The 24,529-nt window shown below is 46.9% G+C and overlaps 1 protein-coding gene across 1 annotated transcript in view; it reads right to left on the bottom strand.

Moving 5' to 3' along the window:
• The window catches only part of LOC124024270 (RNA-binding motif, single-stranded-interacting protein 3-like), a gene marked incomplete at its 5' end in the record, with an annotated part of 72,474 nt that extends 49,790 nt beyond the window's left edge, over positions 1-22,684 (bottom strand). The window contains 2 exons of the mRNA XM_046338257.1: positions 922-1,028; positions 22,605-22,684. Of these exons, the coding sequence (XP_046194213.1) occupies positions 922-1,028; positions 22,605-22,684 (187 nt within the window). The remainder of the gene's footprint in view (positions 1-921; positions 1,029-22,604) is intronic.
• Positions 22,685-24,529: the final 1,845 nt, after the last annotated feature.

Consider the following 24,529-nt stretch of genomic DNA (forward strand, 5'->3'; position numbering starts at 1 on the left):
CAGGACGTCTGACCCTAACTGGGCTCAGGAGCGGTCCAGGACGTCTGACCCTAACTGGGCTCAGGAGCGGTCCAGGACGTCTGACCCTAACTGGGCTCAGGGGCGGTCCAGGACGTCTGACCCTAACTGGGCTCAGGAGCGGTCCAGGACGTCTGACCCTAACTGGGCTCAGGAGCGGTCCAGGACGCCTGACCCTAACTGGGCTCAGGAGCGGTCCAGGACGCCTGACCCTAACTGGGCTCAGGAGCGGTCCAGGACGTCTGACCCTAACTGGGCTCAGGAGCGGTCCAGGACGTCTGACCCTAACTGGGCTCAGGAGCGGTCCAGGATGTCTGACCCTAACTGGGCTCAGGGGCGGTCCAGGACGTCTGACCCTAACTGGGCTCAGGGGCGGTCCAGGATGTCTGACCCTAACTGGGCTCAGGAGCGGTCCTCTGATTTAGTTAACTCCAATCCCCTTTTTGAGTTTTCCTTCATTAAACAGTCCAAAATCACATTACACAATTTTACAAACAGTATCATCCTCACTCATTCATCTTATACAACAATTAGATGTAAACCTCATATCTGAGGCTCTTATATAAACAGCGTTATGGTAATGTGGCCACACCGTCTCCCATGAGCTTCCCCAAGTTGTAACAAACGCACCAGTTCGTAGCTGGATTCTTCACCCATCTTTTATACTTTCTCCGGAACATGACATTTGTTCGGACCTCAAGTTCTGTGAGGTGGAAGGAATTGCTTTGTTCTCTATGAAAATTTACTCTCTCTATACTGTGTTGTCCATGAGGAGATCCTCAGGAATTTCCGACGTATCTCTGACCTCAGCAACCTAGTTGAAGGAGGCAAGGGGGAGGCAGGGAGAGGGGGATGGGGCTTGCTATACCCAAAGAGGCCAACGTCATGACAGTTGCATCTCACCTCTCCATCTCTGGTCCATGGTGGTCCGTTGTGGGGGTACTTGTTTTGGTTCAGCCTCTTCTTCTGGCCTCCATCTGCAAACTTACAGAGTAGGGGTTCTACAGGAGCTGTGTGTGAGAGAGAGAGAGATGGGAGAGAGAGAGAGAGAGAGAGAGAGAGAGAGAGAGAGAGAGAGAGAGAGAGAGAGAGAGAGAGAGAGAGAGAGAGATGGGTGAGAGAGAGAGAAACAGTTAAGAGCCACAGCCTGACTCCACCCCCCCCAAACAAACCTTTCGGGATCCAGAAAAGTATTCAGACCCCTTCCCTGTCAACACATGTTGTTACGCCACAGCCTTATTTGGCAGGGTAGCCTAGTGGTTAGAGTGTAGAGGCGGCAGGGTAGCCTAGTGGTTAGAGTGTAGAGGCGGCAGGGTAGCCTAGTGGTTAGAGTGTAGAGGTGGCAGGGTATCCTAGTGGTTAGAGTGTAGAGGTGGCAGGGTAGCCTAGTGGTTAGTGTAGGGACGGCAGGGTATCCTAGTGGTTAGAGTGTAGAGGCGGCAGGGTAGCCTAGTGGTTAGAGTGTAGAGGCGGCAGGGTAGCCTAGCGGTTAGAGTGTAGAGGTGGCAGGGTATCCTAGTGGTTAGAGAGTAGAGGCGGCAGGGTAGCCTAGTGGTTAGAGTGTAGAGGTGGCAGGGTAGCCTAGTGGTTAGAGTGTAGAGGCGGCAGGGTAGCCTAGTGGTTAGAGTGTAGAGGTGGCAGGGTAGCCTAGTGGTTAGAGTGTAGAGGTGGCAGGGTAGCCTAGTGGTTAGAGTGTAGAGGTGGCAGGGTAGCCTAGTGGTTAGAGTGTAGAGGTTGCAGGGTAGCCTAGTGGTTAGAGCGTAGAGGCGGCAGGGTAGCCTAGTGGTTAGAGCGTAGAGGTGGCAGGGTAGCCTAGTGGTTAGAGTGGAGGGGCGGCAGGGTAGCCTAGTGGTTAGAGTGTAGAGGAGGCAGGGTATCCTAGTGGTTAGAGTGTAGAGGCAGCAGGGTAGCCTAGTGGTTAGAGTGTAGAGGCAGCAGGGTATCCTAGTGGTTAGAGCGTAGAGGTGACAGGGTATCCTAGTGGTTAGAGCGTAGAGGTGGCAGGGTAGCCTAGTGGTTAGAGCGTAGAGGTGGCAGGGTAGCCTAGTGGTTAGAGTGTAGAGGAGGCAGGGTAGCCTAGTGGTTAGAGCGTAGAGGTGGCAGGGTAGCCTAGTGGTTAGAGTGTAGAGGTGGCAGGGTAGCCTAGTGGTTAGAGTGTTGGACTAGTAACCGAAAGGTTGCAGGATCGAATCCCCTAGAATCGGGATTCTTTGGGGTGGCAGGGTATCCTAGTGGTTAGAGCGTTGGACTAGTAACCGAAAGGTTGCAAGATCGAATCCCCTAGATTTGGGGATTCTTTAGGGTGGCAGGGTATCCTAGTGGTTAGAGCATTGTACTAGTAACCGGAAGGTTGCAAGTTCAAACCCCCGAGCTGACGAGGTTCAAAACTGTCGTTCTGCCCCTGAACAGACATGTACTAGATATGTACTATATATGTACTATATATGTACTAGATATGTACTAGATATGTACTAGATATGTACTAGATATGTACTAGACATGTACTAGATATGTACTATATATGTACTAGACATGTACTATATATGCACTTTATATGTACTAGATATGTACTAGATATGTACTATATGTACTAGACATGTACTACTGGTCATGTACTATATATACTATATATGTACTACATGAACTAGATATGTACTAAATATCAACTGTATGTACTAGACATGTACTATATGTACTAGATATGTAACTATATTTACTGAACATATACTATATGTACTAGATATGTAACTATATTTACTGAACATATACTATATGTACTAGATATGTACTATATGTAACTATATTTACTGAACATGTACTATATGTACTAGATGTGTACTATATGTAACTATATTTACTGAACATGTACTATATGTACTAGATATGTACTATATGTAACTATATTTACTGAACATATACTATATGTACTAGATATGTACTATATGTAACTATATTTACTGAACATATACTATATGTACTAGATGTGTACTATATGTAACTATATTTACTGAACATATACTATATGTACTAGATATGTATATATGTACTGGACATTGGACACTGCCTGTATGGTGACGATGGAACCTCACATGATGGGACAGAGAGATACTGTAGACGAGATTAAACAACAAACATCACTAGACTCACAAACTGACATCTGAGAAGACAGAGAGAGGAGAAAGAGACGATTCAGAGTTCAACCTTGAACCAGACGGTCTGAATGACTAACACAACCCGCAGGCTACATGACTTTATATACACACACACACACACACACACAGACATCTGAGAAGACAGAGAGAGGAGAAAGAGACGATTCAGAGTTCAACCTTGAACCAGACGGTCTGAATGACTAACACAACCCGCAGGCTACATGACTTTATACACACACACACACACACACACACACACACACACACACACACACACACACACACACACACACACACACACACACACACACACACACACACACACACACACACACACACACACACACACACACACACACACACACACACACACACACACACACACACACACACACACACAGACATCTGAGAAGACAGAGAGAGGAGAAAGAGACGATTCAGAGTTCAACCTTGAACCAGACGGTCTGAATGACTAACACAACCCGCAGGCTACATGACTTTATACACACACACACACACACACACACACACACACACACACACACACACACACACACACACACACACACACACACACACACACACACACACACACACACACACACACACACACACACACACACACACACACACACACACACACACACACACACACACACACACACACACACACACACAGACATCTGAGAAGACAGAGAGAGGAGAAAGAGACGATTCAGAGTTCAACCTTGAACCAGACGGTCTGAATGACTAACACAACCCGCAGGCTACATGACTTTATACACACACACACACACACACACACACACACACACACACACACACACACACACACACACACACACACACACACACACACACACACACACACACACACACACACACACACACACACACACACACACACACACACACACACACACACACACACACACACACACAGACATCTGAGAAGACAGAGAGAGGAGAAAGAGACGATTCAGAGTTCAACCTTGAACCAGACGGTCTGAATGACTAACACAACCCGCAGGCTACATGACTTTATACACACACACACACACACACACACACACACACACACACACACACACACACACACACACACACACACACACACACACACACACACACACACACACACACACACACACACACACACACACACACACACACACACACACACACACACACACACACACACAGACATCTGAGAAGACAGAGAGAGGAGAAAGAGACGATTCAGAGTTCAACCTTGAACCAGACGGTCTGAATGACTAACACAACCCGCAGGCTACATGACTTTATACACACACACACACACACACACACTGACATCTGAGAAGACAGAGAGAGGAGAAAGAGACGATTCAGAGTTCAACCTTGAACCAGACGGTCTGAATGACTAACACAACCCGCAGGCTACATGACTTTATATACACACACATGACTTTATATACACACTCATATTGGCATGAGGGTCTGCTATACAAATGAATGGACGGTGGTGTTGGGGGAAAAAATAATCAACGCTATAAAATCCATGTACACAAACAACAAATGTGAGGTTTAAATTGGCAAAAAACATACACTTCTTTCCACAGGGTCGTGGGGTGAGACAGGGATGCAGCTTAAGCCCCACCTTCTTCAACATATATATCAACAAATTGGTGCGGGCTCTAGAACAGTCTGCAACACCCGGCCTCACCCTACTAGAATCTGAAGTCAAATGTCTGCTGTTTGCTGATGATCTGGTGCTTCTGTCCCCAACCAAGGAGGACCAACAGCAGCACCTAGATCTTCTGCACAGATTCTGTCAGACCTGAGCCATGAAAGTAAATCTCAGTTAGACAAAAAAGGTCCAGTCGTCAGGACCAAGAATACAAATTCCATCTAGACACCGTTGCCCTAGAGCACACAAAAAACTATACATACCTCGGCCTAAACATCAGCTCCACAAGTAACTTCCACAAAGCTGTGGAAAACGATCTGAGAGACGAGGCAAGAAGGGGATTCTATGCCATCAAAAGGAACATAAAGTTCAACATCCCAATTAGGATCTGGCTAAAAATACTTGAATCAGTTATAGAACCAATTGCCCTTCATGGTTTTGAGGTCTGGGGTCCGCTCACTAACGAAGAATTCACAAAATGGGACAAACACCAAATTGAGATTCTGCAGAATTCTGCTAAAATATCCTTTGTGTCCAACGTAGAACACCAAATAATGCATTCAGAGCAGAATTAGGCCGATACCCACTAATTATCAAAATCCAGAAAAGAGCCGTTAAATTCTACCACCTAAAAGGAAGCGATTCCAAAACCTTCCATAACAAAGCCATCACCTACAGAGAGATGAACCTGGAGAAGAGTCCCCTAAGCAAGCTGGTCCTGGGGCTCTGTTCACAAACACAAACACACCCTACAGAGCCCCAGGACAGCAACACAATTAGACCCAACCACATCATGAGAAAGCAAAAAGATAATTACTTGACACATTGGAAAGAATTAACAAAAAAACAGAGCAAACTAGAATGCTATTTGGCCCTAAACAGAGAGTACACAGTGGCAGAATACCTGACCTCTGTGACTGACCCAAAATGAAGGAAAGCTTTGACTATGTACAGACTCAGTGAGCAATAGCCTTGCTATTGAGAAAGGCCGCCGTAGGCAGACATGGCTCTCAAGAGAAGACAGGCTATGTGCTCACTGCACACAAAATGAGGTGGAAACTGAGCTGCACTTCCTAACCTGGCAAATTTAGGACCATATTAGAGATACATATTTTCCACAGATTACACAGATCCACAAAGAATTCGAAAACAAATCCAATTTTTGTTAAACTCCCATATCTACTGGGTGTAATACCACAAAAGGTCAACCAGTGAAGAACAAACACCATTGTAAATACAACCCATATTTATGCTTATTTATTTCCCTTTTGTACTTTAACCATTTGTACAACATTACCACACATATATATATACATAAAATTATATTCGTAATGTCTTCATTCTTTTGGAACTTCTGTGAGTTTAATATTTACTGTTCATTTTTATTGTTTATTTAATTTCGCAAGTAGTGCCCTACCCTATATGTCCTGGTCTAAAGTAGTGCCCTACCCTATATGTCCTGGTCTAAAGTAGTGCACTTCTCTATGTGTCCTGGTCTAAAGTAGTGCACTACTCTATGTGTCCTGTTCTAAAGTAGTGCACTACTCTACGTGTCCTGGTCTAAAGTAGTGCACTACTCTATGTGTCCTGGTCTAAAGTAGTGCCCTACCCTATATGTCCTGGTCTAAAGTAGTGCACTACTCTATGTGTCCTGGTCTAAAGTAGTGCACTACTCTATGTGTCCTGGTCTAAAGTAGTGCACTTCTCTATGTGTCCTGGTCTAAAGTAGTGCACTACTCTACGTGTCCTGGTCTAAAGTAGTGCACTACTCTACGTGTCCTGGTCTAAAGTAGTGCACTACTCTACGTGTCCTGGTCTAAAGTAGTGCACTACTCTACGTGTCCTGGTCTAAAGTAGTGCACTACTCTACGTGTCCTGGTCTAAAGTAGTGCACTACTCTACGTGTCCTGGTCTAAAGTAGTGCACTACTCTACGTGTCCTGGTCTAAAGTAGTGCACTACTCTACGTGTCCTGGTCTAAAGTAGTGCACTACTCTACGTGTCCTGGTCTAAAGTAGTGCACTACTCCATGTGTCCTGGTCTAAAGTAGTGCACTACTCTACGTGTCCTGGTCTAAAGTAGTGCACTACCCTATATGTCCTGGTCTAAAGTAGTGCACTACTCTATGTGTCCTGGTCTAAAGTAGTGCACTACTCTATGTGTCCTGGTCTAAAGTAGTGCACTACTCTATGTGTCCTGGTCTAAAGTAGTGCACTACCCTATATGTCCTGGTCTAAAGTAGTGCACTACTCTATGTGTCCTGGTCTAAAGTAGTGCACTACTCTATGTGTCCTGGTCTAAAGTAGTGCACTACCCTATATGTCCTGGTCTAAAGTAGTGCACTACTCTACGTGTCCTGGTCTAAAGTAGTGCACTACTCTACGTGTCCTGGTCTAAAGTAGTGCACTACCCTATGTGTCCTGGTCTAAAGTAGTGCACTACTCTATATGTCCTGGTCTAAAGTAGTGCACTACCCTATATGTCCTGGTCTAAAGTAGTGCACTACTCTACGTGTCCTGGTCTAAAGTAGTGCACTACTCTATGTGTCCTGGTCTAAAGTAGTGCACTACTCTATATGTCCTGGTCTAAAGTAGTGCACTACCCTATATGTCCTGGTCTAAAGTAGTGCACTACTCTATGTGTCCTGGTCTAAAGTAGTGCACTAAATAGAGAACAGGGTGTCATTTGGGAACACATGCATGGTGTTTATTTTCCGTTTATCAGAAATTAAAATCTGTCCAGGATTAACTGTGCAGTTTGCTCTCCACACTGGCATTGGTTTGTTTAGGTAAATACAGCCAACTGTTTGACATAGAATCTCCATGGAGACCAGCGGGAGGAAACAGGAAGGAAGCAGCACTGGGAATAGAAACAGAAACATAATCAGCTTAGACTAGTCACTTCCTGTTGGTTTAAAGGTGACCTTGTCATATCACTTCTCTATGGATTTGTGTTAGTCTGATTGGTTGTTGCTGCTGCTTGGCACTGATGGGGTCTAATAGGGTCTGGATGGAGCAGGGTGCCCAGTAATATCCTCCTGATTATAGCCCCAGGACACGTCTGGGTTATAGTGTAGTAGTGGGTGATCTACATGTCTCTATAGTAGTGGGTGATCTACATGTCTCTATAGTAGTGGGTGATCTGTAGTGGGTGATCTACATGTCTCTATAGTAGTGGGTGATCTACATGTCTCTATAGTAGTGGGTGATCTACATGTCTCTATAGTAGTGGGTGATCTACATGTCTCTATAGTAGTGGGTGATCTACATGTCTCTATAGTAGTGGGTGATCTACATGTCTCTATAGTAGTGGGTGTTCTACATGTCTCTATAGTAGTGGGTGATCTACATGTCTCTATAGTAGTGGGTGTTCTACATGTCTCTATAGTAGTGGGTGATCTACATGTCTCTATAGTAGTGGGTGTTCTACATGTCTCTATAGTAGTGGGTGATCTACATGTCTCTATAGTAGTGGGTGATCTGTAGTGGGTGTTCTACATGTCTCTATAGTAGTGGGTGTTCTTCATGTTGTCTCTATAGTAGTGGGTGATCTACATGTCTCTATAGTAGTGGGTGATCTGTAGTGGGTGTTCTACATGTCTCTATAGTAGTGGGTGTTCTTCATGTTGTCTCTATAGTAGTGGGTGATCTACATGTCTCTATAGTAGTGGGTGTTCTTCATGTCTCTATAGTAGTGGGTGTTCTACATGTCTCTATAGTAGTGGGTGTTCTACATGTCTCTATAGTAGTGGGTGTTCTACATGTCTCTATAGTAGTGGGTGATCTACATGTCTCTATAGTAGTGGGTGTTCTACATGTCTCTATAGTAGTGGGTGATCTACATGTCTCTATAGTAGTGGGTGTTCTACATGTCTCTATAGTAGTGGGTGATCTACATGTCTCTATAGTAGTGGGTGATCTACATGTCTCTATAGTAGTGGGTGATCTACATGTCTCTATAGTAGTGGGTGATCTACATGTCTCTATAGTAGTGGGTGATCTGTAGTGGGTGATCTACATGTCTCTATAGTAGTGGGTGATCTACATGTCTCTATAGTAGTGGGTGATCTACATGTCTCTATAGTAGTGGGTGATCTACATGTCTCTATAGTAGTGGGTGATCTACATGTCTCTATAGTAGTGGGTGTTCTACATGTCTCTATAGTAGTGGGTGTTCTTCATGTTGTCTCTATAGTAGTGGGTGATCTACATGTCTCTATAGTAGTGGGTGATCTACATGTCTCTATAGTAGTGGGTGTTCTACATGTCTCTATAGTAGTGGGTGATCTACATGTCTCTATAGTAGTGGGTGTTCTACATGTCTCTATAGTAGTGGGTGATCTACATGTCTCTATAGTAGTGGGTGTTCTACATGTCTCTATAGTAGTGGGTGATCTGTAGTGGGTGTTCTACATGTCTCTATAGTAGTGGGTGATCTGTAGTGGGTGATCTACATGTCTCTATAGTAGTGGGTGTTCTTCATGTTGTCTCTATAGTAGTGGGTGATCTACATGTCTCTATAGTAGTGGGTGATCTGTAGTGGGTGTTCTACATGTCTCTATAGTAGTGGGTGTTCTTCATGTTGTCTCTATAGTAGTGGGTGATCTACATGTCTCTATAGTAGTGGGTGATCTGTAGTGGGTGTTCTACATGTCTCTATAGTAGTGGGTGTTCTTCATGTTGTCTCTATAGTAGTGGGTGTTCTACATGTCTCTATAGTAGTGGGTGTTCTACATGTCTCTATAGTAGTGGGTGATCTTCATGTCTCTATAGTAGTGGGTGATCTACATGTCTCTATAGTAGTGGGTGTTCTACATGTCTCTATAGTAGTGGGTGATCTACATGTCTCTATAGTAGTGGGTGTTCTACATGTCTCTATAGTAGTGGGTGATCTACATGTCTCTATAGTAGTGGGTGATCTACATGTCTCTATAGTAGTGGGTGATCTTCATGTCTCTATAGTAGTGGGTGATCTACATGTCTCTATAGTAGTGGTGATCTACATGTCTCTATAGTAGTGGTGATCTACATGTCTCTATAGTAGTGGTGATCTACATGTCTCTATAGTAGTGGTGATCTACATGTCTCTATAGTAGTGGTGATCTACATGTCTCTATAGTAGTGGGTGATCTACATGTCTCTATAGTAGTGGGTGATCTACATGTCTCTATAGTAGTGGGTGATCTACATGTCTCTATAGTAGTGGGTGATCTACATGTCTCTATAGTAGTGGGTGATCTACATGTCTCTATAGTAGTGGGTGTTCTACATGTCTCTATAGTAGTGGGTGATCTACATGTCTCTATAGTAGTGGTGATCTACATGTCTCTATAGTAGTGGGTGATCTACATGTCTCTATAGTAGTGGGTGATCTACATGTCTCTATAGTAGTGGGTGATCTACATGTCTCTATAGTAGTGGGTGTTCGTCATGTCTCTATAGTAGTGGGTGATCTACATGTCTCTATAGTAGTGGGTGATCTACATGTCTCTATAGTAGTGGGTGATCTACATGTCTCTATAGTAGTGGGTGATCTTCATGTCTCTATAGTAGTGGGTGATCTACATGTCTCTATAGTAGTGGGTGATCTACATGTCTCTATAGTAGTGGGTGATCTTCATGTCTCTATAGTAGTGGGTGTTCTACATGTCTCTATAGTAGTGGGTGATCTACATGTCTCTATAGTAGTGGGTGTTCTACATGTCTCTATAGTAGTGGGTGATCTACATGTCTCTATAGTAGTGGGTGATCTACATGTCTCTATAGTAGTGGGTGATCTACATGTCTCTATAGTAGTGGGTGATCTACATGTCTCTATAGTAGTGGGTATGTTGTTAGTTTATGAGTCTTGACATTACAAAATTACGCCTAATCTGAGTGGATAAAACATTAGGAATACCTGCTCTTTCCACAACATAGACTGACCAGGTGAAAGCTATGATCCCTTACTGATGCCAGTTGTTAAATCCTCTTCAATCAGTGTAGATGAAGGGGAGAAGACGGGTTAAAGAAGGATGTTTAAGCCTTGAGACAATTGAGACATGGATTGTGTCTGTGTGCCATTCAGAGGGTGAATGTGCAAGACAAAAGATTGAAGTGCCTTTGAACAGGGTTACGGTAGAAGGTGCCAGGCGCACCGGTTTGTGTCAAGAACTGCAACGCTGCTGGGTTTTTCACACTCAACAGTTTGTTTCAAGAACGGTCCACCACCCAAAGGACATCCAGAAAACTTGACACAACTGTGTGAAGCATTGGAGTCAACATGAGGCCAGCATCTCTGTGGAAGGCTTGTAGAGTCCATGCCCCCCAAAGAATTCAGGCTGTTCTGAGGGCAAAAAGGGAAGGGTGCAACTCAATAATAGGAAGCTGTTCTTAATGTTTTATATCCTCAGTGTGTATATGGACAGAGGGGTTTTCAGCTGTCCCCATAGGAGAAGCCTTTGTCCTCAGTGTGTATATGGACAGAGGGGTTTTCAGCTGTCCCCATAGGAGATGCCTTAGTCCTCAGTGTGTATATGGACAGAGGGGTTTTCAGCTGTCCCCATAGGAGAAGCCTTTGAAGAACCCTTTTTGGTTCAAGGTTAAACCCTTTTCCGTTTCTATGTGGGGCCCTTTTAACAAAGGGTTCTACATGGAACCCAACATAGATCTACCTGGACCCAAAAAGGGTTCTACATGGAACCCAAATTAGATCTACCTGGAACCAAAAAGGGTTCTACATGGAACCCAAATTAGATCTACCTGGAACCAAAAAGGGTTCTACATGGAACCCAAAATGCATCTACCTGGACCCAAAAAGGGTTCTACACGGAACCCAACATAGATCTACCTGGAACCAAAAAGGGTTCTACATGGAACCCAACATAGATCTACCTGGACCCAAAAAGGGTTCTACATGGAACCCAAAATAGATCTACCTGGACCCAAAAAGGGTTCTACATGGAACCCAACATAGATCTACCTGGACCCAAAAAGGGTTCTACATGGAACCCAAAATAGATCTACCTGGAACCAAAAAGGGTGTAGTGTAGTCTAAGTGTGTAGTGTACAGTATATACATATGTTGACATTAGAAGTGATGACTGCATGTCTATGTGAGTGAGGGATAAGGAGGAGTCAGTGTCCACTATACTGATACTCTCATCATCACCTGACTGGGTGGGTCAGTGTCCACTATACTGATACTCTCATCATCACCTGACTGGGTGAGTCAGTGTCCACTATACTGATACTCTCATCATCACCTGACTGGGTGGGTCAGTGTCCACTATACTGATACTCTCATCATCACCTGACTGGGTGGGTCAGTGTCCACTATACTGATACTCTCATCATCACCTGACTGGGTGGGTCAGTGTCCACTATACTGATACTCTCATCATCACCTGACTGGGTGGGTCAGTGTCCACTATACTGATACTCTCATCATCACCTGACTGGGTGGGTCAGTGTCCACTATACTGATACTCTCATCATCACCTGACTGGGTGGGTCAGTGTCCACTATACTGATACTCTCATCATCACCTGACTGGGTGGGTCAGTGCCCACTATACTGATACTCTATATACTGATAGGGAACAGAGCCCAATGGGTCCCTCTGTAGTGAACAGGGCCCAATGGGTCCCTCTATAGGGAACAGGGCCCAATGGGTCCCTCTATAGGGAACAGGGCCCAATGGGTCCCTCTATATTGAACAGGGTGGAGTAGAGCCCAATGGGTCCCTCTATAGTGAACAGAGCCCAATGGGTCCCTCTATAGTGAACAGGGCCCAATGGGTCCCTCTATAGGGAACAGGGTGGAGTAGAGCCCAATGGGTCCCTCTATAGTGAACAGGGCCCAATGGGTCCCTCTATAGGGAACAGGGTGGAGTAGAGCCCAATGGGTCCCTCTATAGTGAACAGGGCCCAATGGGTCCCTCTATAGGGAACAGGGTGGAGTAGAGCCCAATGGGTCCCTCTATAGTGAACAGAGCCCAATGGGTCCCTCTATAGTGAACAGGGCCCAATGGGTCCCTCTATAGGGAACAGGGCCCAATGGGTCCCTCTATAGGGAACAGGGTGGAGTAGAGCCCAATGGGTCCCTCTATTGTGAACAGAGCCCAATGGGTCCCTCTATAGTGAACAGGGCCCAATGGGTCCCTCTATAGTGAACAGGGTGGAGTAGAGCCCAATGGGTCCCTCTATAGTGAACAGGGTGGAGTAGAGCCCAATAGGTCCCTCTATAGTGAACAGGGTGGAGTAGAGCCCAATAGGTCCCTCTATAGTGAACAGGGTGGAGTAGAGCCCAATGGGTCCCTCTATAGTGAACAGGGCCCAATGGGTCCCTCTATAGGGAACAGGGCCCAATGGGTCCCTCTATAGTGAACAGGGCCCAATGGGTCCCTCTATAGTGAACAGGGTGGAGTAGAGCCCAATGGGTCCCTCAATAGTGAACAGGGCCCAATGGGTCCCTCTGTAGTGAACAGGGCCCAATGGGTCCCTCTATAGGGAACAGGGCCCAATGGGTCCCTCTATAGGGAACAGGGCCCAATGGGTCCCTCTATAGGGAACAGGGCCCAATAGGTCCCTCTATAGGGAACAGGGCCCAATGGGTCCCTCTATAGGGAACAGGGCCCAATGGGTCTCTCTATAGGGAACAAGGTGGAGTAGAGCCCAATGGGTCCCTCTATAGTGAACAGGGCCCAATGGGTCCCTCTATAGGGAACAGGGCCCAATGGGTCTCTCTATAGTGAACAGGGCCCAATGGGTACCTCTATAGGGAACAGGGCCCAATGGGTCCCTCTATAGTGAACAGGGCCCAATGGGTACCTCTATAGGGAACAGGGTGGAGTAGAGCCCAATGGGTCCCTCTATAGGGAACAGTGTGGAGTAGAGCCCAATGGGTCCCTCTATAGGGAACAGGGTGGAGTAGAGCCCAATGGGTCCCTCTATAGGGAACAGGGTGGAGTAGAGCCCAATGGGTCCCTCTATAGGGAACAGGGTGGAGTAGAGCCCAATGGGTCCCTCTATAGGGAACAGGGCCCAATGGGTCCCTCTATATTGAACAGGGCCCAATGGGTCCCTCTATAGGGAACAGGGCCCAATAGGTCCCTCTATAGGGAACAGGACCCAATAGGTCCCTCTATAGGGAACAGGGCCCAATAGGTCCCTCTATAGGGAACAGGGCCCAATAGGTCCCTCTATAGGGAACAGGGCCCAATAGGTCCCTCTATATTGAACAGGGCCCAATGGGTCCCTCTATAGGGAACAGGGCCCAATAGGTCCCTCTATAGGGAACAGGACCCAATATGTCCCTCTATAGGGAACAGGGCCCAATAGGTCCCTCTATAGGGAACAGGACCCAATAGGTCCCTCTATATTGAACAGGGCCCAATAGGTCCCTCTATAGGGAACAGGACCCAATAGGTCCCTCTATAGGGAACAGGGCCCAATAGGTCCCTCTATAGGGAACAGGGCCCAATAGGTCCCTCTATAGGGAACATGGTACCATTGGGGACGTGACCTCGGTTATTTTGTTGTCTCTCTCTATCTCCCATCGGTGGAGGGAACAAAGAAGGTTATTAACAGATAAAAGACTTCCCATCAGATAGTTCAGTATTAAAATATCATTTCCCTTCAACCATTTTCTCATTATAATGTTATCTCCCGTCGCCTCTGCGATGATGTGGATCTGAGCTAGGCCTTTGTTTGTGTTGTCACGGAGACACATCAATCATTCTACCGCTCAACACACTTTAATAAACACTTGATGAAATCAGCAGCAACAGCTGAAATAAATGTAATTATCACTCTGATGTGGCACCAGGGACCTGTGTCTCTGGGCTGAAGAAGAGTCAAGTCCCAAGTCCTATTCTGCTCTAAACGTGGCCTCACATTCATAAAGGTTATTGTTACAACCACTTGTTGTCGTTAAATCACTCTCCTCTTAGAGATACGTGAAGCTAACCCTAATGTACCCGGAGGGGAAGTCCCGTCTCTGTTGCCTGGGGCGGCAGGGTAGCCTAGTGTGTTGGACTAGTAACCGAAAGGTTGCAAGTTCGACTCCCCGAGCTGACAAGGTGAAAATCTGTCGTCAAAGTAGTGTACTACATAGGGAACCAGACAGACAGACAGACAGACAGACAGACAGACAGACAGACAGACAGACAGACAGACAGACAGACAGACAGACAGACAGACAGACAGACAGACAGACAGACAGACAGACAGACAGACAGACAGACAGACAGACAGACAGACAGACAGACAGACAACCTCTCCTCACCCCAGACAGACAGACAACCGCTCCTCACCCCAGACAGACAGACAAACTCTCCTCACCCCAGACAGACAGACAACCTCTGCTCACCCCAGACAGACAAACTCTCCTCACTCCAGACAGACCGGCAGACAACCTCTCCTCACCCCAGACGGACAGACAGACAGACAGACCACCTCTCCTCACCCCAGACAGACAGGCAGACAAACTCTCCTCACCCCAGACAGACAGACAGACAGGCAGACAGACAGACAGACAGACAGACAGACAGACAGACAGACAGACAGACAGACAGACAGACAGACAGACAGACAGACAGACAGACAGACAGACAGACAGACAACCTCTCCTCACCCCAGACAGACAGACAGACAGACAGACAGACAGACAGACAGACAGACAGACAGACAGACAGACAGACAGACAGACAGACAGACAGACAGACAGACAACCTCTCCTCACCCCAGACAGACAGACAGACAACCTCTCCTCACCCCAGACAGACAGACAAACAACTAAAAACCATCCCCCAACTGACAGGGTATCAGACAGGAAGGATCCTCTCCTCACCCCAGACAGACAGACAAACAACTAAAACCATCCCAGCCAACTGTCTACAGGGTATCAGAGAGGAAGGATCCCCATACTGTAGCCTAGTCAACCCCAGTACCACCTCTGGTCTGACTAGAAACCATCCCAGCCAACTGTCTACAGGGTATCAGAGAGGAAGGATCCCCATACTGTAGCCTAGTCAACCCCAGTACCACCTCTGGTCTGACTAGAAACCATCCCAGCCAACTGTCTACAGTGTATCAGAGAGGAAGGATCCCCATACTGTAGCCTAGTCAACCCCAGTACCACCTCTGGTCTGACTAGAAACCATCCCAGCCAACTGTCTACAGTGTATCAGAGAGGAAGGCCTCCCTAGTCAACCCCAGTACCACCTCTGGTCTGACTAGAAACCATCCCAGCCAACTGTCTACAGTGTATCAGAGAGGAAGGATCCCCATACTGTAGCCTAGTCAACCCCAGTACCACCTCTGGTCTGACTAGAAACCATCCCAGCCAACTGTCTACAGTGTATCAGAGAGGAAGGACTCCTAGTCAACCCCAGTACCACCTCTGGTCTGACTAGAAACCATCCCAGCCAACTGTCTACAGTGTAACAGAGGAAGGCCCCATCTATAGCCTAGTCAACCCCAGTACCACCTCTGGTCTGACTAGAAACCATCCCAGCCAACTGTCTACAGGGTATCAGAGAGGAAGGATCCCCATACTGTAGCCTAGTCAACCCCAGTACCACCTCTGGTCTGACTAGAAACCATCCCAGCCAACTGTCTACAGGGTATCAGAGAGGAAGGATCCCCATACTGTAGCCTAGTCAACCCCAGTACCACCTCTTGTCTGACTAGAAACCATCCCAGCCAACTGTCTACAGGGTATCAGAGAGGAAGGATCCCCATACTGTAGCCTAGTCAACCCCAGTACCACCTCTGGTCTGACTAGAAACCATCCCAGCCAACTGTCTACAGGGTATCAGAGAGGAAGGATCCCCATACTGTAGCCTAGTCAACCCCAGTACCACCTCTGGTCTGACTAGAAACCATCCCAGCCAACTGTCTACAGGGTAACAGAGAGGAAGGATCCCCATACTGTAGCCTAGTCAACCCCAGTACCACCTCTGGTCCATCTAGAAACCATCCCAGCCAACTGTCTACAGGGTATCAGAGAGGAAGGATCCCCATACTGTAGCCTAGTGAACCCCAGTACCACCTCTGGTCTGACTAGAAACCATCCCAGCCAACTGTCTACAGGGTAACAGAGAGGAAGGCCTCCTAGTCAACCCCAGTACCACCTCTGGTCCATCTAGAAACCATCCCAGCCAACTGTCTACAGGGTATCAGAGAGGAAGGATCCCCATACTGTAGCCTAGTCAACCCCAGTACCACCTCTGGTCTGACTAGAAACCATCCCAGCCAACTGTCTACAGGGTAACAGAGAGGAAGGATCCCCATACTGTAGCCTAGTCAACCCCAGTACCACCTCTGGTCTGACTAGAAACCATCCCAGCCAACTGTCTACAGGGTAACAGAGAGGAAGGATCCCCATACTGTAGCCTAGTCAACCCCAGTACCACCTCTGGTCTGACTAGAAACCATCCCAGCCAACTGTCTACAGGGTATCAGAGAGGAAGGCCTCCTAGTCAACCCCAGTACCACCTCTGGTCCATCTAGAAACCATCCCAGCCAACTGTCTACAGGGTATCAGAGAGGAAGGCCTCCTAGTTAACCACAGAGATGATGTCTGAAACCCCTCTATCAAATCCAGTGGAAAGCCCAAACTAATGGATAAACAGCAGATAAACAAGGGAGATAAATGAACAGAACAGATTCTTGCTGGGGACACGTATTCCCTCTGAGTGTGTCTATAGCAGCGAACAAACCCTGTGGGTTGTAGTTAAACTCTTTCTGGCAGCTTGATTTCCCCATTTTTACCAGCCTTAGAGAGTAGGGAGGATCTCAATTTGACGGGTCACCCCACACATCCATGCACACCACTGGAGGCTGTGACAGACTGAATCCTTGTCCCCTCTCTGAGTTGACAGGGCTGGAACTGGGGTATAATAGGTATCACACGCACACATGAACGCTCGCACCCACACACAGCCATCTGGGGTTTCATCTCTGTCATGCTAGAGCTATATTATCTCTGTCATCATAGAGCTATATAATCTCTGTCATAATTGAACTATGTAATCTCTGTCATAATAGAACTATATTATCTCTGTCATAATTTAACTAAATAACCTCTGTCATAATAGAACTATTTAATCTCTGTCATAATAGAACTATGTAATCTCTGTCATAATATAACTATATTATCTCTGTCATAATTTAACTAAATAACCTCTGTCATAATATAACTATATAATCTCTGTCATAATATAACTAAATAATCTCTGTCATAATATAACTATATAATCTCTGTCATAATAGAGCTAAATCACCTCTGTCATAATATAACTAATAATCTCTGTCATAATAGAACTAAATCATCTCTGTCATAATAGAACTAAATCATCTCTGTCATAATATAACTAATAATCTCTGTCATAATAGAACTAAATCATCTCTGTCATAATAGAACTAAATCACCTCTGTCATAATAGAACTAAATCATCTCTGTCATAATAGAGCTAAATCACCTCTGTCATAATAGAGCTAAATCACTTTGGTAAAAGACCACCATGCAATGCTGAAGACAAGCAATTGAGTCCAAAATATTCTCCATAGACCTCTGGTCAAGAGTAGTGCACTATATAGGGAATAGGGCTCTGGTAAAGAGTAGTGCACGATATAGGGAAGAGGGCTTTGGTCAAGAGTAGTGCACGATATAGGGAATAGGGCTCTGGTCAAGAGTAGTGTACAATATAGGGAAGAGGGCTCTGGTCAAGAGTAGTGCACGATATAGGGAATAGGGCTCTGGTCAAGAGTAGTGCACGATATAGGGAATAGGGCTCTGGTCAAGAGTAGTGTACAATACAGGGAATAGGGCTCTGGTCAAGAGTAGTGCACGATATAGGGAATAGGGCTCTGGTCAAGAGTGTCATGTTTTGTCTTATATTGTCTTGTCATTTTGCTTTCCCTTCTGTTCGTTTTCCCCCTGCTGGTCTTATTAGGTTCGTTCCCTTTTTTCTCTCTCCCTCCCTCTCTCTCCTCTCTCTATCGTTCCGTCCCTGCCCCCAGCTGTTCCTATTCCCCTACTCAATCATCTAATCTTTTCACACCTGTTCCGTATCTTGCCCTCTGATTAGAGTCCCTATTTCTCCCCTTGTCTTCCGTTTCTGTCCTGTCGGATCCTTGTATATTGTTCGCCGTGCTGTGTCTTTGTCTCGCCCTGTCGTGTCTTGTTTCCCTCAGATGCTGCGTGTGAGCAGGTGTCTGAGTCTGCTACGGTCGGTGCCTCCCCGAGGCAACCTACAGTTTATGGTCAAGTCTCCAGTCTGTCCTCGTCACTACGAGTGGAATTAGTTTCTTATGTTTTGTTTTCTGCTCTGATTTGTCTAGGAGTATTGCCTATTTCCTTTACTGGAATAAAGACTCTGTTTTCGCCAAGTCGCTTTTGGGTCCTCATTCACCAGCATAACAAAGAGTAGTGCACGATATAGGGAATAGGGCTCTGGTCAAGAGTAGTGTACAATATAGGGAATAGGGCTCTGGTCAAGAGTAGTGCACGATATAGGGAATAGGGCTCTGGTCAAGAGTAGTGTACGATATAGGGAATAGGGCTCTGGTCAAGAGTAGTGCACGATATAGGGAATAGGGCTCTGGTCAAGAGTAGTGTACAATATAGGGAATAGGGCTCTGGTCAAGAGTAGTGTACAATATGGGGAATAGGGCTCTGGTCAAGAGTAGTGTACAATATAGGGAATAGGGCTCTGGTCAAGAGTAGTGTACAATATAGGGAATAGAGCTCTGGTCAAGAGTAGTGTACATACTTTACATGATCACATCTAACTAGGGAATAGTGTGCCATTTGGGATCCAGACCCTACTGTATCTTCTACCAGAGCCCATAGGGAATAGGGGATCCAGACCCTACTGTATCCTCTACCAGAGCCCCTAGGGAATAGGGGATTCAGACCCCACTGTATCTTCTACCAGAGCCCCTAGGGAATAGAGGATCCAGACCCTACTGTATCTTCTACCAGAGCCCCTAGGGAATAGAGGATCCAGACCCTACTGTATCTTCTACCAGAGCCCATAGGGAATAGGGGATCCAGACCCTACTGTATCCTCTACCAGAGCCCCTAGGGAATAGGGGATCCAGACCCCACTGTATCTTCTACAAGAGCCCCTAGGGAATAGAGGATCCAGACCCTACTGTATCTTCTACCAGGCTCCATTTGGGATCCAGACCCTATAGTATCTTCTACCAGAGCCCCTAGGGAATAGGGGATCCAGACCCCACTGTATCTTCTACCAGGCTCCATTTGGGATCCAGACCCTATAGTATCTTCTACCAGAGCCCCTAGGGAATAGGGGATCCAGACCCCACTGTATCTTCTACCAGAGCCCATAGGGAATAGGGGATCCAGACCCCACTGTATCTTCTACCAGAGCCCATAGGGAATAGTGTGCCATTTGGGATCCAGACCCTACTGTATCTTCTACCAGAGCCCCTAGGGAATAGGGGATCCAGTCCCTACTGTATCTTCTACCAGAGCCCCTAGGGAATAGGGGATCCAGACCCTACTGTATCTTCTACCAGAGCCCCTAGGGAATAGGGGATCCAGACCCTACTGTATCTTCTACCAGAGCCCATAGGGAATAGAGGATCCAGACCCTACTGTATCTTCTACCAGAGCCCATAGGGAATAGGGGATCCAGACCCTACTGTATCTTCTACCAGAGCCCCTAGGGAATAGGGATCCAGACCCTACTGTATCTTCTACCAGAGGCCATAGCGAATAGAGGATCCAGACCCTACTGTATCTTCTACCAGAGCCCATAGGGAATAGAGGATCCAGACCCTACTGTATCTTCTACCAGAGCCCCTAGGGAATAGGGGATCCAGACCCTACTGTATCTTCTACCAGAGCCCCTAGGGAATATGGGATCCAGACCCTACTGTATCTTCTACCAGAGCCCCTAGGGAATAGGGGATCCAGACCCTACTGTATCTTCTACCAGAGCCCCTAGGGAATAGGGGATCCAGACCCTATAGTATCTTCTACCAGAGCCCATAGGGAATAGGGTGCCATTTGGGATCCAGACCCTATAGTATCTTCTACCAGAGCCCATAGGGAATAGGGTGCCATTTGGGATCCAGGCTGTACTGTAGTACATCTCTGTTCAGTATAGTCACGTGTTACTCCACTGACCATGGCTAATCGTCCAGGTTTCCAACATCCCCGTCTCATTCAATCTGGTTACGAGTCTCTATGAGGACGACCTGCTGTCCGAGTCCAAACGTCTACGATCAGTTACACCTTTACAATCCATAGGCTACACACACTATCACCTCACTGGAACTGAGGTGCACGTACGTGCGCACACACACGTACGGTACCAAAGGAGGCGGCTGGCGGTGTCCCGGGAGTATCAGACAAAGATAGATGGAGTGATCCATCATGCACCTGTCTTCCTGTCTGCCACACAGATACACCTCACAAATCATATCTCTAGATCAGAGACCGCTCGACAATCTACTGCTCTCTCTGTCTGTCTGTCTGTCTGTCTCTGTCTCTCTGTCTCTCTGTCTCTCTGTCTCTCTGTGTCTCTGTGTCTCTGTGTCTCTGTGTCTCTGTGTCTCTGTGTCTCTGTGTCTCTGTGTCTCTCTCTCTCTCTCTCTCTCTCTCTCTCTCTCTCTCTCTCTCTCTCTCTCTCTCTCTCTCTCTCTCTCTCTCTCTCTCTCTCTCTCACTCCCTCTCTCCCTCTCTCTCACTCCCTCACTCCCTCTCTCTCACTCCCTCTCCCTCTCTCTCACTCCCTCTCCCTCTCCCTCTCTCTCCCTCCCTCCCTCCCTCCCTCCCTTCTATCCCCTCATCTCTCTCTCTCTTCCTCTCCAGCCCCTCATCTCTCTCTATCTTCCCCTCTATCCCTCATCTCTCTCTCTATCTTCACCTCTATCCCCTCATCTCTCTCTCTATCCTCTCCCTCCTCCTGTGGTTCAGAATCAAACCTGGAGGCTCTGAGCCAGAAGGACAGGCCATGGAGAGAGGAGTGCCATCAGGAACAGAGCAGTAGGAAACTGAGCTCAGCTTGAGCCAGACAGGAACCATCACGGAGGCATGAGGACCCCAGTCTGACAGGTTAGGACGGCTATGTGCCTGTGTGTAAACAGGTGTTCTGCCTGGGGTGTTTTTACGTCTGTGTTTATAGGGAAGGGGATAGCTTGTTGACATCAGGGGATGTCAGAGACTCAGTTACTTTAGGATTTATTGACACACTTGTAAAATCATCCCGAGGTACTTTCAGGACACACAGAACAGGTTTCCCCAGAGCTGATATTAAAGGTCCAATGCACCTGTTTTAATCTCAATATCATTTTCTGGGTAACAATTAAGTCCTTTTCTGTGATTGTTTTCAACTAAAATGGTCAAAAAGAAACAGAAATAGCTTCTTAGCAAAGAGGAATTTCTCAAACAAGAATTCTGCTAGGACTGTCTGGGGCGGGGGCTGAACACTAGCTGTTATTGGCAGAGAGGTTTAGAACTCTCTTTCTTATTGGTCGATTCAATAATGTATTGCCTGGTGATGTCACCCGGCAAGCCAAAACTCCATCCCACCAAAACAGGCTGAAATTTCAGGTTCTTACACTTAAAGGGCTTTATCATCGTTTTCACTATTTCACAGTATCATTCCAACCTCATAGTGTGAAAATATATACACACACACAACACAGGAAAAATGACATTTTTTGAACTGCACGTGGCCTTTAAGATACAAATCGAAGCACTTTGAACTCAACACCCCCAGAAAAGACAAGAGTAGCTGTTCCTCATACCTGGTACGCCTGGAGGAGTCTTCAGAAACTTTCCATTGAAATGTTGAATCACCACATCACACTTCTCTGTTGACTCCATCCTGAGAGGGGTGGGGGGCAGAGAGAGGGGGGCAGAGAGGGAGAGTGGAGGGGGGGGCAGAGAGGGGTGGGGGAGCAGAGAGAGGGGGGGGCAGAGAGAGGGGGGGGCAGAGAGAGGGGGCAGAGAGAGGGGGCAGAGAGAAGGGGGCAGAGAGGGGGGCAGAGAGGGGGAGAGAGAGGGGGTGGGGGGGTAGAGAGGGGGGGTAGAGAGGGGGGGCAGAGAGAGGGGGTGGGGGGTAGAGGGGCGGGGATAGAGAGGGGGTAGAGAGGGGGGCAGAGAGAGGGGGGACAGAGAGGGGGGTGGGAGGGTAGAGATAGGGGGGACAGAGAGGGCGGGGGGACAGAGAGGGGGGCGGGGCGGGGGGCAGAGAGGGGGGACAGAGAGGGGGGGCAGATTGGGGGGCAGATTGGGGGGGCAGAGAGAGCGGGTGTCAGGGAGTCAGAGGGTGATCCCAGAGAGATCTTTCTGTCAGGGAGTCAGAGGGTGATCCCAGAGAAGTCATTCTGTCAGGGAGTCAGAGGGTGATCCTAGAGAAGTCATTCTGTCAGGGAGTCAGAGGGTGATCCTAGAGAGGTCATTCTGTCAGGGAGTCAGAGGGTGATCCTAGAGAGGTCATTCTGTCAGGGAGTCAGAGGGTGATCCTAGAGAAGACATTCTGTCAGGGAGTCAAAGGGTGATCCTAGAGAAGTCTCTCTCTAGTCATTCTGTTAGGGAGTCAGAGGGTGTTCCTAGAGAAGTCATTCACAAGTAATTTTGTCAGGGAGTCAGAGGGGGATCCTAGAGAAGTCTGTCTCTAGTCATTCTGTCAGGGAGTCAGAGGGTGATCTCAGAGAAGTCTCTCTCTAGTCATTCTGTCAGGGAGTCAGAGGGTGATCCTAGAGAAGTCTGTCTCTAGTCATTCTGTCAGGGAGTCAGAGGGGGATCCTAGAGAGGTCTCTCTCTAGTCATTCTGTCAGGGAGTCAGAGGGTGATCCTAGAGAAGTCTGTCTCTAGTCATTCTGTCAGGGAGTCAGAGGGGGATCCTAGAGAGGTCTGTCTCTAGTCATTCTGTCAGGGAGTCAGAGGGGGATCCTAGAGAGGTCATTCACAAGTCATTCTGTCAGGGAGTCAGAGGAGGATCCTAGAGAGGTCTCTCTCTAGTCATTCTGTCAGGGAGTCAGAGGGTGATCCTAGAGAAGTCTGTCTCTAGTCATTCTGTCAGGGAGTCAGAGGGGGATCCTAGAGAGGTCTGTCTCTAGTCATTCTGTCAGGGAGTCAGAGGAGGATCCTAGAGAAGTCATTCACAAGTCATTCTGTCAGGGAGTCAGAGGAGGATCCTAGAGAAGTCATTCACAAGTCATTCTGTCCAGCCACTGACCCTGAATACAGAGGCCAGACCAGGAAAAGTACATTGTACATGATTTATACCAGTTACTTTTACATTTGATACCGAAGAATATTGTAGCAATTACATTTACTTTTGATACTTAAGTATATTTAAATCAAAATCATTTTTGGACTTTTACTCAAGTAGTATTTTACTGGGTGACTTTTCTATTAATAAGGTATCTTTACTTTTACTCAAATATAACAATTTGGTACTTTTTCCACCCCTGCCTGTACTGTACAGAGGTAACTGAGAAGGACTCTCCATTAGGGGACACTCAGGGGGGACACTCAGGGGGACTAAGGTCCCAGGAACAAGGAGAAGACACTCTAAATTCAGTCCGGGGGCCTCATACAGAGTCCAGATGAGAACGCACACATTATAATTTGACAATGCTTTTTAAATGGATGCCAACGGGATTTGTGGAAATTCAAGTTCAGTGTGCATATTTCAAATCAGAACACTACCCAGAGTGTGTGT

The sequence above is a fragment of the Oncorhynchus gorbuscha genome, unplaced genomic scaffold (assembly GCF_021184085.1).
Source record: "Oncorhynchus gorbuscha isolate QuinsamMale2020 ecotype Even-year unplaced genomic scaffold, OgorEven_v1.0 Un_scaffold_1812, whole genome shotgun sequence".
Taxonomy (NCBI): Eukaryota; Metazoa; Chordata; class Actinopteri; order Salmoniformes; family Salmonidae; genus Oncorhynchus; species Oncorhynchus gorbuscha.